The sequence below is a fragment of the Brachycentrus maculatus genome, unplaced genomic scaffold (assembly GCF_059751285.1).
Source record: "Brachycentrus maculatus isolate JH-2025_06_01 unplaced genomic scaffold, ASM5975128v1 h1tg000157l, whole genome shotgun sequence".
Taxonomy (NCBI): domain Eukaryota; kingdom Metazoa; phylum Arthropoda; class Insecta; order Trichoptera; family Brachycentridae; genus Brachycentrus; species Brachycentrus maculatus.
This window is the reverse complement of record NW_028280910.1, coordinates 1,434,143-1,450,240: the sequence shown is the minus strand read 5'-3', so window position 1 is coordinate 1,450,240 and position 16,098 is coordinate 1,434,143. Positions and strand designations below refer to the sequence as shown.

The 16,098-nt window shown below is 34.6% G+C and overlaps 2 protein-coding genes and 2 non-coding genes across 5 annotated transcripts in view; 3 read left to right on the top strand and 1 right to left on the bottom strand.

The window, feature by feature from the left end:
• ITP (ion transport peptide) overlaps positions 1 to 10,352 on the bottom strand; it is a 91,186-nt gene extending 80,834 nt beyond the window's left edge. The window contains exon 1 of one of the 2 annotated variants that reach the window (XM_088261553.1): positions 10,119 to 10,352. In XM_088261553.1, coding sequence (XP_088117679.1) covers positions 10,119 to 10,121 — 3 coding nt within the window. In that variant the 5' untranslated portion in view covers positions 10,122 to 10,352. The remainder of the gene's footprint in view (positions 1 to 10,118) is intronic. The other variant, XM_088261549.1, reaches the window with a different exon arrangement.
• Positions 1 to 16,098, top strand: part of LOC148308581 (peroxisomal leader peptide-processing protease) — a 43,086-nt gene that overhangs the window by 16,598 nt on the left and 10,390 nt on the right. The window lies entirely within an intron of this gene.
• On the top strand, positions 8,222 to 8,310 carry TRNAY-GUA (transfer RNA tyrosine (anticodon GUA)). The gene is given in 2 exon segments: positions 8,222 to 8,258; positions 8,275 to 8,310. It is a non-coding gene; the product is annotated as a tRNA-Tyr (tRNA).
• On the top strand, positions 8,489 to 8,561 carry TRNAV-CAC (transfer RNA valine (anticodon CAC)). Its single transcript has one exon. It is a non-coding gene; the product is annotated as a tRNA-Val (tRNA).

Genomic DNA, 16,098 nt, shown 5'->3' with positions numbered 1-16,098 from the left:
CCATACAGAGTTGGATCTAGTCAAATATTTTATACTACCTATTAATAATATTTAGCTATACCCGGCCATGCGCTGTTGTGGCTGTCTAGCTAAATGGAAAATAAAGATGAAAAAGAATATTTATTTTTTGAAAACCACGTGCGTTATCAAATGCAAAGTTGTGTGAAAGTTTCAAAGCAATTGATGAAAAACTAGGAGATTTCAGATTTGAATAAAATTATATTTCATGTTTTAACGGTAAGTCAGTCGTCTTCTTTAGACTTTTGTCTTCCACTGCTGGATCCTTCAATTCTCTTCGGTCGGTAGCTGTTTGCAGGCAGTTTCTACCCCCCACAGCGGCCATCAAATGTCGTCGGACCATCTTTTTTGAGGCCTTCCGAAGCCTATTTTACTGTCTTAAAATCTCATCTCAATTTTAGGGGTCCATCTTGTGGAGTTCTGTCTTGCAAGATGTCCCGCCCATTGCCACTTGAGTCTTGTTACACGTTATATAATATCCACTATTCTGGTTTTGTTCTTATTTCTTTATTTCTTATTTTATCTCTTTGGCTTAAGCCAAGGTTTAAACCAAGCATGGATCTTTCCATGTATCGCTGTATGCATTTGAGCTGCTCTGTGTTTCTCTTTGTCAGAGTCATTAAATCTATCAAATGTATATTAACAGTAAAATCAAGATACAAATTTGTTTAAAAATTTTCTACAATTTTCGCAACTTGAAAATGCTTTGCAAGAGAGTTCTGCCAGGAATCCTTGATGCTTCTGTATCAGATCTGGGAATGCGTTTTGTGAGAGCTTTCAATGTCCCAACCTAACTCCGGCCCTATTCTTTCATAGAATTCAGATAAACATGCCAATACCTGAAAAGAAGATTGCCTCTCCCCAGTCGAAATTGTCCAACCAGTGTCGGGTTGTGGTCCCGTGGTTAGTGCGGCTGTCCAAACTTAAAACACAGAAAGGGACATTTTTTTGTAGTACATTTTGTTGTTGCATTTTTGGACTAAGTAGAATCTACTTAGTCCAAAAATGCAAAAAAAACGTACTACAAAAAAATGTCCCTTACTGTGTTTCTCGGTTCAAATCCGCTCTATCAAAAATTGATACCTATTTCTTATAGTGAGCCGCTCAGGCTCACAGAAATAGTATGAAATTCAAATATTTACGTAAATAATAAAAACACAAATATTTCTCTTTTTTTAAAAAAAATAAGAAATTCAGACCTGGTATCCCATGGAAGAAGGAAGATAGTATAAAGGCGTGTCCAATACTATGCGAATGTCCCTGTATTTTTGTAATTGCTTCCAGGAATGGAATCACCAAACGCCAATCGTGTTGTCAATCGCTATTTTTGGAGATAACCGTTAGCCTTTTATCTTAGGTTGAATTCCTTCGGCGAATTTCAAATAATCACAGGTGGTCCTAGACCGTAAATCATATCTGATGGTTCCCTCTTTATAATTTACGGTTTTGCTCGAGGATGAATGGATACCGCCTACCCCTATGTTCAAATATTCACCAATCGTCAAAATGCCTGCTTTCGTGTAAATTATTTACTCATTCATTTGGCGTTTAATTTGTAGAACTCCTTTTTAATTTATGTATTATTTTTTAAATCAAACACAGATTTTTTTGAGTCTACTGAGTTGTATTTTATTAAAACAACACATAAAAAATTATGACTGTTGTTTCGCTTAGTTGTGGCATTTTCAAACGAAATTCGAAACAATTCTTTTTTTAATAAAATACAACTTAGTATACTCAAAAAATCTGTGTTTGATTTAAAAATTAAAACGTAAATTACTTATTATTATAAATATACCTGACTTTTTTTTCATTCATTGATTCGGCAGTCACTTTGTGGTACAATATAATATCTATCCATTTTTAATTTAAGTTTTATTTGGTAAATACGACTATTTCTTAAAATCCATTGCGACACGTGTTTTGATGGTGTTTGAAAATGATGCGGTCGTTTTATTCGTTGCCTTCTCCAGCCAACGACATCTTCGATCTCGCATATTTCCCTTATCCTGATGATGGATGATGATATATGATAGAATAAGGAACACCAGCATAAGATAAATATTTTAAAAAATATCACTTATATTTAAACATAGATGGCCTATGTCAGGTCGTAAGCCATGTAAATACCCAGACTTCGTAGCCTTCTTCATCTATGTTGAGATATCAACAATAATTTTTCCTGTTTTTCAATCAAATCAATTTAAATTTCGCCGCAATTACGACTCGATACATTTTGTTCAATGTGTGTACTTACTACATATAATATAATATAATATAGGAGTTTCACAAAATAAGCACCGACCAACGACTCCCGCATTCTTGGTGCAGATTGATGCTTTTGAATCTGTATAATATGTCAATTAGTCTGGTATTTTACCGATTATGGAAGGGCCTTTAACGGCCTTCCGAAAAGAACGTTAAATCCCATTAACGAAACGATCGACTGAACCAAAACCTGACACTTTCTAGTGGAATTCCTCAGACGATAACCGATGGTCAAATTTAACTACGTGTCAAACAACTTGATAAACGTTTATAGAACCGAAAGTTTAAGCCCAACCATCGGAAAATGGTACTATTCTAAGCAAAGATAACTAGTAGATTGATAAAAGTCTTTATTTTAACAACTGAACTAAATTCAATACCTGCTTTTTAAGGTTCAATATAACGCTTATCAATCAAAATCATAATGAGGTAGAAATCGACGATACAATTTAGGACGAAAATCACCTACCTATTAATTTATTTTTTCTTTATAAATAATTTTTCACAATAATAATTTTTGAGTGTGACGAAATACTTGTTCACAAATCTGGGTTTTCTCAATTTAAGGAGTTATTTTACTTTTTTAACATCTCAAAATGAGTGAAGAATATGAAAAATATGGATGTTGGTAAATTTTTGCGTATTTCTAGCTCCTAATTCATTTGACTTAAATAAAATATTAGCTGGGAAAATATCTTCTTCTTCAAACCCTTACCCTCACCTGAAGGTGCATAGGGCACTGCATTATATATACGCAGTGTTATCGTGATCGTAAACACATGAAGGAAAGGTCATCAGCCCTTCGCTTCAGGTACCAGTCCAGAGTAATATATTTAAAAAAAAATAGAGTTAAAAAATCACTTATATTTATTTGACCCACCCCCTGGGAATCGAACCCGGGACCTCCAGTGCGGTAGCTGAGCGTGTTAACCATTACATTACGGAAGTGGACGAAAGAAATATAAGTCGAAAAAAGTAACGAATACCATCCTAATAGGGTATCCGAAAATGTAGCAGTTATTTAGTAGTCACTAGTTATTCGTCCATTTGCGCCAATCAGTGCACAAATTCTGTCGCTTATTGCGTATTTCTAGCTCCTAATACTACTGCTGCTACGCAGAGAAGATGGAACGCCACACTATTATGTCCTGACAAACACTCTTAGCTTCCTACACGTCCATACATCTAGTCATATATGCCTTCCGATTACGTAGACTTTTGACACCACAATATATCTATATATCGGTAGTGCAAAGGCAAAGGGGTATATCTGTCTCTGACCAAATTTTACAGGAGATCAAAAACAAACTTGTGAAATTAAATAACTCATTTGTTTTATGTATTTTTATATGTACATATCTTTAAAAAAATAATTAAGTATTGCAACTACAGCCATATCCTTTTGCCAGATTATGGAATACATTATTTTAGACATTTCGTGGAACAAACTTAGAAAATGAAAAAAATTGACAGACATACCCCTTTGCCTTTACACTACCGATATATGGTTTTAAAATGCCATTGTCGTTAGAGGCATGTTTTTTATATCCAAAAGACTTACATAACGTCATTAGTTACTAAAAGTGGACAGTCACTTATCCGTTTGCCCCATTTTATTTTTTTTTAAATAGCCGATTTAGTGTCGGGTTGTGGTCCCGTGGTTAGTGTCGCGGACTCTTCAGTTAGAGTTTCGTTTCGAACCCACTCTATCACAATTTGATACCCATTTCTAATAATGAGCCGCTTAGGCTCACAAAAATAGTATGAAATTGAAGTATTTTTGTAAATAATAAGAAAACAAATATTTATGTTTAAAAAAAAAAGGTGCCATTGTCATTAGAGATATATCCAAAAGACTTACATAACGTCACTAGTTACTAAATGTGTACGGTCACTTATCCATTTGCTCTATCTTCATTTTTTCTTGCTGAGTTAGGTGCGACACTTCGCTCACTCCTTTCAACAACGTCATATATCAAAAATCGTCAATTTTCAGTCGTGCATGTTTTCGGAAAGTCCAGAAAATATACTTTATCCCAACAAAAGTGGCATATTTTTAACTTAATATTTACCCGCTACAGCCCAAAAAGTGTTGTTTTTGTATTTTGAAGAAAAGGTATTGTTTAATTTTTTTTTTTAAATACTAAATATTTTTCAAATGGAGAAAAAACCTTCAAGTTTTACCTAAAAAGATCTGTTGCACAGTAAAAAGTTAAATAAGTGGCCTGATATATATTTTTAATACATTGTATTATATTTTTTAACTTTAAAAACGTTCTCCTTAAAAATAAAGTTTTTTTTATTTATGACGTTGTTGAAAGGAGTGAGCGACTTGTGTCCGCGAGTACAATGCCGTTCAGGTAAATAGTGAGTAGCATTGCGTCATTCATCTTGGGGCAGGTACCGCGGGGTCCCTTTCTAAACTGCGCACTTACTGATTACGGCTCACTGCCTACCCCTGCCGGCGCGCTCTTCTAGGAATGCATTCCAGCGCCACTCCGACTGTGCGTCGGTAGGTAGAACCTAACCTTTTACTGAAATTATCAATGAAGGCATTGGCGTACCTACCCTCTTATCTGGGAACCTGCGACACACGACTAATTCCTCCCAATTATTTTAATTTTTTGTTAAAAATGCATTTTACAAAAAAAAAATCATTCTGAATTATTTCACAATAGTACTGGTATACGCCTGAAAACATGATTTTTATTCTTATTTTATTTAATAATTAGGGAAATATCTTGCATATATTTAAATAAATTAATTAATCAATTAATTAATTCATGTATGCCAAATACTTGAAAGTGGTCAGGTTAGGAGTCGAAACAATCGGCGGGTATGTATGAGGAGATGCGTGAACGTGGAGAGGCAAAGAATGTTTGCAAGGATAGAGTGGTGTGGCGTTCTATTCTCTCCTACCCCTGCGTGGAAGCGGCGTGATGGTTATTTTTTTTTTATTGGCAAAGCACCCAATTTTGGGTGATACCTCGGCGTGATGGTTAGTTAGTTAGTTAGTCATTTAAATTAAGGGTCTCTTCTAAATAAAAAGTTTACTCAATTCAAACATAGATGCTGTTGAGAACTCATACATTAAACGACGTTTGAATTACATGTGTGTATTGTAAATACTTAGACTTCCATATTGGCTAATACTGCAATTACTTTGGGATATTGACTTCGCTTAAAATTACTATAGTATTTACCTAATTATCAAGAAAGATTTATTTGCAATTGGTCTGGGTGTTTGTGATATATTTTTCGCATTTACCTTCCCTATCCTTACTATCCTACCTGCAGACAAGCATCTAAAGTAGACGCTTTGCGGATTATTCCTTTTTTTAATGTATATCTTAAAATTATGTACATACTAAAATAAAAAAAATAGAAAATAGTTATTTAATAAATAAATAAAAATAAAAAACAGCTCCTACCCCCTCTTCAACCTTCAACGTCCCAAGGACCCAACTCTAAAATTAAGAATTAGCTTCACAAACGGTGTTTGAAAATGATGCGGAATGCATCGAAACAAGTGTCACCATAGATTTTAAGAAATAGTATTATTTACTAAGTAAAACTTAAATTAAATATGAATATCGGCGGGTTCCGAAGATAACGGCTTCTTTCCCTTTTTATTTCTTCTTTTTTATCTTCCTTTTTATTTCTCGAGAAACTCATTCGCATCTGACGAGATCGGCAATACTCGCTAATTGGATGACGAAGCACCGCGTCACAGAGTGTCCTTACTCGGCTGATGAATTTATTAAGAATCGCAAGATTCCCCGTGGTCCAGACAGCTTCCCAAGTAATATTAATAAGTACTCATTACACCCGTCACGATGATTGATCCGAGCTGCCACGAACGGTACAATACGACCAGATGCTATGATAAGCGAAAATTACGTCTCGTATTCATTTGTATTAGTGTTTCATGCTGAGGACACCGCGATCGTGGAAGTTTACAGCGGAATTATTCTGAAAAGACCTACTTTAACCTTCTTTTCTTGTCGTTGACTCATCATCTAAATGCCGTGACCGATATGTATACTTTTGTCTGTCCTTTTACATCGGTACCTGTCTTCCGCAATTCTAAGAGGGTTCTTCTTTGTCTATCGTCTTTGAAGACTGTTGGGGTCAGCTCTCCTCGTCCTCAGGCTGTAGGTCCTTCTGTCATGGGCAACGTCACCTAGGCCATTACTTCGTGTTTTCTTTCTGCGGCATCGATCAATTCTTTGGTATTCCTCTAGATGTCTTTCGAGGAAGATCCATGGCGATTGCCTGGCTCACAAATGATCAGGTTCTCTGCGTCATATGTGCCCAAACCATCTCGATTGACTTTTTTTTACCATACTATTGATGTCTGTTATACTCAGGCTTCCATAATATATATCTTTTCCTTTCTTTGGTCTTCCTCTAGATGTCTTTCGAGGAAGCTCCATGGCGATTGCCTGGTTCACAATACGATAAAGAGGAAGGCTCAATGGCGGCTCTAGGCAGGCATGCGAATTACATACATGGCCTAGCCAACTAAATCACGTTTTCATGACGATAGTTTTGACCATGTATTGCTGGGTCTACCTACCCCTTATTTTTTCGTTCTTCACGCAGTCGAACCACCGCACACATTTTTTAAGCCTTTTTTAAAAAGCTTAAATTTTGATATTTAGTCATAATAAAAAATAAAAAGCGTATGTCGAAAACTATCAACAAAGAAGAGAAACAAAGTGGAGAAACAAAGTTCGTAAGATTTTACATGTAAACATAGATTTAAAAAAAAAGAAGGAAAATCCTGCAAGACCTCTACTTTTAGAGGCTTGTCTGCAGGTAGGATAGTAAGGATAGGATATAACACCTAGACCAATTGAAAATTAATATTTCATGAATTTATTTTTTCAATTGGAGGGAATCGAACCTGCGACGCCAGTTTCGCAGTCGAGCGCCTACTCAACAACGCCACGGAGCTTGTCACGATTTACAGGGCTTATGACCTGTCTAGGATAGTTAAGTGATCACTTTACACACGTGAACATTCATCAATTCTACCCATGATTGACAACAACACTACTCAATTTTTTTAAAACTCCTAGATGTATATTGATCAATCTCGTGGCACTGTAAATTACTTCTTCTTCATCTATGTTGAGATGTCAACAGTCCCAAGTGGAGAAAATCCAGATTTGTGAACAAGTATTTGGACACACTCAAAATGTTATAAATTTCGGAAGAGTTTATTTATTGGCACTTTTAGCCTTCTTAGTTTATTGTACTAGAATACATCAAATCACAAAAACGCTAATGCGTCACAATTATAGGAATCAAAATGAATAATAACGTGGTGCCGTAAATCATTCGGATGATTCTCTCGAAATAGCTTTATATGGTAACTGCTATATCCGGGATAATTTTGATGGCGAAAGCCGATTGAAATTCTTGAAAAATAATGACACTCGTAAATATAATGGGATATCGAATTGAATGACAACTTCCTTAAGGCCCAATATACGATAAATCGCAACTTATTTTTCTTCAAACCCACATTTAACGTAATTGAATTTTTGCCTAAAATACCGATTTTGTATTGAAAAAATTAGTAAAAAGTCGAATTCAAAAATGGAATTAAGTAACAACTTATTATAAGTCATTAATTATTATTTATATTTAGACCTGACGATGGAAGCATAACCTCCGAAACTAGTCGTCATAATAAAATAAACTCATGTGGTAAAAAAAAACTAATGTTTTTCTTTTACAATTTAAGTCATTATTCAATTCGTTTTGTTTAAGTATTTTTTAATGCAAGTATTTTATATGCACGGATCCGTAATGCAGTATTTAGCGCTACAATGCTCGAAATCCCGGGTACCATTTTTCTGTGCTAAAATTGCTGCCAACGTGATAGTACAAAGTTTTATTAGTTATTTCGGCGACGGCGCGCAGACCTTCGATAGCTCAGTTGGTAGAGCGGTGGACTGTAGAGTTATCTGGATTGTCATCCATAGGTCGCTGGTTCAAATCCGGCTCGAAGGAATCTTTTTGTTTTTTTTTTATTTACAAAAAAATGTGTGTAAAAGTAATTTAATTAAAGCAAATATTTTTGTTTTTCAAAAAACAATTCCACTTGTCAGAAGAAATATTTTTTCTCATGTTTACGTAAACTATTCAAAAGCTTTAGTTTATGTAAACTTATTTGTCGCTCGATAGGCATGTTTCCGTAGTGTAGCGGTTATCACGTGTGCTTCACACGCACAAGGCCCCCGGTTCGATCCCGGGCGGAAACAGATCGCAATTTTTTTTGCAAATATTTTCTTTTCTCTGTAATTATTGCTTTAATTTTATTTTTCAATCATTCCAAATGAAATGAGAGACATATTAATTTATAGTAAAATGGCGGATAAAAAAATAATTCAAAATCAGTAGTTATTCGTTTGTCCCGAGAGTGCATGCCATTCACTTGATTATTATTTTGTCCTTCATAATTTAACAGGAATTATCCAGACCACAGCACTTTCTTCCAGAATTTTATATTGGATTCTTCAGAATACCCGATAACCAACATATGTACCTATGTATTTGACTTTTTTAATTTATGTTTCATTAGGTGTTTTTATTTTATTTATTATACATAATTTATTTTATTTTGTCCGCCTCCATGGTTAGTGTGTTTAGCTACCGTGATTGAGGTACCCGGTTCATTTCCCAAAGGGGGGGGGTGAAAATAAATATTAGTGATTTTTACTCTAATTTTTCTTTAATATTAACCTGGACATTTTTTTTTACTTGTTCAAATCAAAGAGGTGATTTATGTGGATTCGCTTGTGACTTTGAATAAATTATTGACATATTTCTCAAGGAATTTTCCTCATTTATTGCTATTAATTTTCCTTAACGTACAAATAATATGACGAACGAATCATTTCCAATGACAAAATTTTGAATTAACACTCGTAAAAAATAATTTGTTTTATACATTTAAATCAAGGGTGGCCAACCCGCGGCCCGCGGTCATGTGTGACGAATATATATATTTTTTTTAAATATCAGGTCCTTCAGAATATATTTTTAATCATATTTAAGTTATTAAACCATTCGAATTTCTGTAATTATACGAAATGTATATATTCTGGTGAAAAGAAACTCAAAGCTCGCACTGAGTGACTATTGATAAATTGGATTCAAAATAAAATTGTTAATATTGTTTGATTTATGTGTCCTTATTAATAATTTTGATTGTTTAAATTGATAAAAATGTTTATTACTATACCGATACATTTTTCGTTGGCTCAATGTGTGTTTTTTTCACACCTGGTTGTCGTAATTTTTTTTTCACAATTACCCTGATTGTACTTTCTGATTACCTCTGAATTCAAGTTATTTATAATACTTACAAAAAAATCAATAAGTATAAAATTCGTAATAATATATTTTTTTAATTATTACTGTCTATATGTGGCCCTTAGGAAAATTTCGTGCTGTTTGGATCGTAGTCAGGGCTATTGAAAGCTGTCCCACCGCATTCCCAGATCTGATACAGGAGCATCTAGGCTTCCTGACACAGACCTTCTCTTGCAAAGCATTTTTTTATGAACTAAGTTGCGAAGTTTGTAAGAAATTTGAAATAAAATTGTATCGCGATTTTATTGTTAATTTACATTTAAGAGCTTTCAATATCCCTGTCACTGCCAATCTAAATAAATACAAGTTTGTAAATCCACCACCAAATTTTCTAGAAGCGCCCCGGTGTAGGCAGTGAAAGTGATTAGTAGTTGGTTAGTTTAGTTCGTAGTCAGGGCTGTGTAAAATTACGATTTTTTAATTTAAAAAAATAAATAACTCACCATATTCTTGATGCTTGAGGAAAGCTACCGCCTGAAGACAGCAGCCCTCGGATTCACTGTATACAATTAACAGGCCATTGGATTGGACATCCAATAAACCAACCAAGTTTTTAGAGTCAACGTTAGAACTTTTATACCGACACCAATGAGCGCGAGAAAAGTGATGTTTTTAGACGAAATTTTGTTTTATAATTAGCGCGTCCGTTTTCTGCGATGTCGAGAGGAAGACGAGCCACCTATGGTCGCGGGGTGGTCTTATATAGTGCCATCTTCGCGGACCACCCTCGTGCCACCGAGGGGGTTGGCAGCAATGGAAATAGACTGCGAATAGGTACCCTAATCAGCCTCTCCGTATGGTTATCATCTCCGCTTATTCTTTTAGTAATGACGCAAAACCTCCCTATCATTATTTATTACCCACCCCTAATAATCTGAGGGAGGCTACACGAACTGCGTTCTACATTGATATGAGGACTTCTAGAAGCCTTTGTGGCATGTTTTTGCAACGATTCTAAAAATAATCCCATAATTTTATATTTTTTTGATTTCTGAATACCACTAACATGGTTCTCCAAATGTAATATCTTCGTCATACATATGAACAATCTATTTTTTTAATTTTTTTGACATCTCAATAAACATTTTTTAAAAGGAGTAGCCCGCAAAGCGTCTACTTTAGATGCTTGTCTGCAGGTAGGATGGTAAGGATAGGGAAGGTTAATATGAAAAATACCAAAATAAATCTTTCTTGAATTCGTTTTGCTATTGGCGGGAATCGAACCCGCGACGCCAGTTTCGCAGTCGAGCGTCTACCCAACTACGCTACAGCGCCTGCCAGATGAAGAAGAATACGAAAGTCTGGTCATTTACAAGGCTTACGACTGTCATAGGCTTGGTTAAGTAATCACTTTACACACGTGTAACATTCCAGATTTGTGAACAAGTATTTGAACACACGTAAAATGTTGTAAATCTATTTTTTAGCTGGCTTCTTCTCTAAAGCTTATCCGTGCCAAATGGCGCATCAGACACTACGTCATTCCAAGAAATTTTATTCTGAAAACTTCCGGCGGTATTTCTGAGATGTTTTTTTCAACATTTAAAAAATAATCCCTTTTTTATTTCAGAAACACTAGTACCTCTTAAATGGTTCCCTCAATCTGATATCTTGACCATACATATTTTTTAAATATCTTTTTTTAATTTTTCTTACCCTCATCCGCGCCAAATGGTGCCTAAGGCACTGCATCATACCGAAGCAGTTTTATCTTGTGGTGATCTGTATTTTTTTTAAGAGAAGACAAATATTTGTGTGATTGATTTATTTATTATTATTTACACATTATTTCCATTTCATACTATTTCTGTGAGCCTAAGCGGCGCATTATTAGAAACTTTATTTAGAAACTTTATATTATAACACTTTTAGGTAAAACGTAATTATATTACGGAGGAATACCAAAATTATATTATATTTTATATGGATATTCTCGTTATCAGAGTCGAAGTGTAGTAAATACATTAAAAAAAATTAATAAAAGAGAAATATTTGTGTTTTTATTATATACACAAATATTTTAATTTCATACTATTTCTGTGAGCCTAAGCGGCTCATTATTAGACATAGGTATCAAATTGTGGTAGAGTGGGTTCGAACCGAGAAACTCTGACTCAAGAGTCCGTCACACTAACCACGGGACCACAACCCGACACAAACCCGTATTGCGCTTCACTTACCAGTTTATACTTTTAAATTTTTCTGTATCATGTAAATATTAGTGTGAAAAATTACTAAATTATTGTTCATTTGACCCTGGGATCTCAGGCACGTTGAGCATACGAGCTAACCACTGCACTACGAATGGGAACACGTGGTACGGATGCTTAATTCTTTCTGCCTACCCCTGCAGAGAAGCGGCGTGATGGTCAATTAGTAACTATCGGTATTATTCGATTAATCACTGTTTAAAAAAATTGTTTCGGCATTCACTTTGTGGTGAGACATGTTGAAATTATTAAAGAAAACACTTGTTTTTTACCGCTTGAGTTTATTTATGACAACTAGTTTCGGAAGCTAAGCTTCCATCATCAGGTCTGAATGTAAACTAAATCATAATAAATAATTAACTATGGGAGAGGGGTAAGTTAGTGGTTAGTTAGTTTTAAAAATCTACCGAATCATCATTAATATTTTTCGTGAAATATTATATGTTTATGGTCTCTGGTTTCCACGCTCCAACGCAGTTATAGAATTCGCGTTCTGTCAGAGAGACATGTCACTATGAACTTAATCAACATAACAACCCCCACCCTGCTGCGTTGATAGTCCCCGCTCGAAGTTTACGTTCTCCCGAAGGCTATATCGAGATGAAAGAAGTAACTGCGTCATTTTCATAATTTTCAGTAAAAAATAGTTTCTCTTTTGAATTTTTGTTTTTGCGACTCGACCTATGGACACGTGTTTAAAATTGCCTCCCTTCAGTGACGTTCAATTCTCCCTAATTTATTTAGAGACATTTTCGTCTTGAATATAACTACTCATTATTTTCATTATTCATTTGATATTCATTATCCTAGATCAGGGGTGGAGAACCTGCGGTTGGCTACTCTTATACGGCTAGAGATGAGCGATGTTTTTATACCGGCGACTAAGATGGTCACTGGCGACCCGATTTTCCACAAAGTAGCGACCCTGATTGCTGCTTCAAAAGTCGCCGCGACAGCTCCGAGTCCGACATAATGTTGATAGTTAGCAAAATTATTATTTACAAAATGTGAAGTCCCAAACATAGAAACAATTTTTAAGAAAACCGCAATTTTTCAATTATTAAAGGGTGACAAATATTTGAATTTAAAAAAAAATATCTTCGAGATTGTAAAATTTGCAACTCTAAAATGTAATACGAAACAATTTCACAAAACTTCAAATATTTGTGAATTAAATTTATTTTGCAAATCTTATTCATTACATTACATTCTTATTCCATTACATGTAAATCTTTAAAAACATATAAATGAAAAGAAAAATACTATTATACCATTAATCAAATAAACCAATAAACCTTGAGTGTAAGTCCCTCTTCAAGCACAAGAGCTCAGTCTCTTTTTTGGAGAGGCATAGCGAAACTAAAATTATAAGTTTGGCATATCGCTCACTCCTTTCAACAACGTCATATATCAAAAATCGTCAATTTTCAGTTGTGCATGTTTTCGGAATGGCCAGAAAATGTACTATATCCCAGCAAAAGCGGCATATTTTTAACTTAATATTTACCCGCTACAGGGCAGAAAGTTTTGTTTTTGCAATATAATAGTAATTTTAACTAAACTAGGATGTACCAATTATTTGTTTATCCCAAATCGCTGTTGAACCGAAACGGTGACTTAAAAGTCGCTGTTAAGCTTATCTTTACCATCATCATCTATACCATATCTAAATACGGCCTATGGACTTGTTTTTAATAAAAATATATATATATATATAAAAAGCCATTTAAATAAAAATGAATATCTTCATATGTATATAAAAATTCAGCTTCCATATTTTTGTGTCCACAAAACTCGATGTTGATTGGCTTAAATTTTTACAAACTCGTCGTAATGTTGAATCGAATCAGAAAAATTAATGTGACATTAAGGAAAAGGTTCTGGGCCTCTGATCTTTGGATCTATGCCTATCTTGTATAAACTAACAAATTATACTATTCAAAATCTAACCTTATTCAAGTTTATTTCTGAATTTAGTTCTAGTTTAACTAACCAATTAACTAACCTTCATGCCGCTTTCCCGCAGAGGTAGGCAGAGAAGATAGAACACCACACCACTCTGTCTTTACAAATATTATTCGCCTCTTCCACATTCATGTATATCCTCATACATACCCGCCGAATTATTCCGACTCCTGACCTGACCAGTTCTTGATCATGTCAAATCAACCATCAAGTTTTCCATCGGTCTTCCTCCGCTCCTTTTTCCAACTACATTCGCCTTACAAATGTATTTTACCGTTCTTTCCTTACTCATTCGTTCCACGTGTTCAAACCTTCCTCAACAAACCTTTCTTAATTATATCGATAATGCTATCTCAGCTTTGCATTATTTCCTTATTTACAATTCGAACATCTATCATACAACGTTTTGCCGCACATTCGTCTGAAAGATGGCATTTGGCTGCATTCAGTCTACTTTCATCCTTCTTTTTCCAACTCCGTGCTTCACTTCCATACACAAGGGTTGGAACCAGGACTCCGTTGTATATTGCCATTTTAGCTTACGCTGATAGGTTTTTATTTGCTATAACTGATTTCAGTGCACCATTCACTCTGTTCCCAGTTATAATGATTAAAAAAATGAAAAAATATAATTAATGTTTATTATATCACGTTCAAACGGAGCAAGCTTAATAAATCTTAATTTTTTGTCATCTTAACATAGATGAAGAAGAATATGGAAGTCTGGGCTTTTACGGGGCTTACGATCGTCATAGGGTGGTTTAAGTGATCACTTCACACACGTGTAACATTCACCAATTATACCCATGATTGACAACCACACTATTCAACTTCTAAATATGTTGTTCAATTTCGAAACATAGTCCTTTGATCACTAGAAACATCTATTGGTGTGATGATGTCTTCTTTATCTATGTTGAGATGTGATAATAATAAGAAAAATAACTCCTTTAATTGGAGATTGGATGATCTCACATGTGAGTTTACAACAGCCATCTGTGTAGGAACAAGGAAAGCTTTTATTAAGTAGAGACTCTTTTTATTTATGTATATGGGAGGTCCGAATCCTGGATTATATTCACATACTTGAGAACCGCCTGAAAATATGATTTTCATTTTTTATGTAAGTACCTTATAATTTGACCAGTCATTTTATTTCCAACATGTAAAAAAATACTCTTTGTGTCGGGTTGTGGTCCCGTGGTTAGTGTCGCGGACTCTTGAGTCTTGAGTTTCTCGGTTCGAATCCACTCCACCACAAGTTGATACCTATTTCTAATAATGAGCCGCTTAGGCTCACAGAAATAGTATGAAATTGAAGTATTTTTGCAAATCATAAAAACACAAATATTTCTCTATTATAAAAACTCCTTAGTGAGATAATCCAGGTTTGTGAACAAGTATTTGTACACACTTAAAATGTTGTTAACTTCGTCCGCCTCTGTAGTGTAATGGTCAGCACGCTAGGCTACCGTTCTGGAGGTCCCGGGTTTGATTCCCAGGGGGGTTAAATAAATATAAGTGATTTTTTCACAGTAATATTTATTCAATATTACCCTGGACTGGTACCTGAAGCGGAGGGCTGATCACCTTTCCTTCGTATGTAAACGATCAAGATAACACTGTGTTCATATGAAGCAGTGGCCTATGCACCATTGGGGTGCGGATAAGGGTTTTATTATTATAAAATGTTGTTAGTAAATCTTTAGGTAATTTCTCAACTATTGGCGCCAGGGATGATCAGACTTCCATCTTCTCTCGTATAAAAACGATAGATATTTCATCTCGAGCTGAGACATATATCGCTCACTCCTTTCAAGAACGTCATAAATCAAAAATCGTCAATTTTCAGTTGTGCATATTTTCGGAATGCCCAGAAAATGTTCTATATCCCAGCAAAAGAGGCATATTTTTAACTAAATATGTACCCGCTACAGGGCAGAAAATTTTGTTTTTTGCATTTTGTAGAAAAGGTATTGTTTAATTTTTTTAAATATACTAAATATTTTTCAAATGGAGAAAAATCTTCAGGTTTTACCTAAAAAGATCTGTTGCACAGTAAAAAGTTCTATAAGTGGCTTGATATTTATTTCTAATACATTCAATTATATTTTTTAAATATCATTAATTGATTCGGCAGTCACTTTGTGGTAAAATCTATCCATTTTTAATTATGTTTTACTTAGTAAATATCACTATTTCTTAAAATCTACTGTGACACGTGAAAATGATGCGGAATGCATCGAAA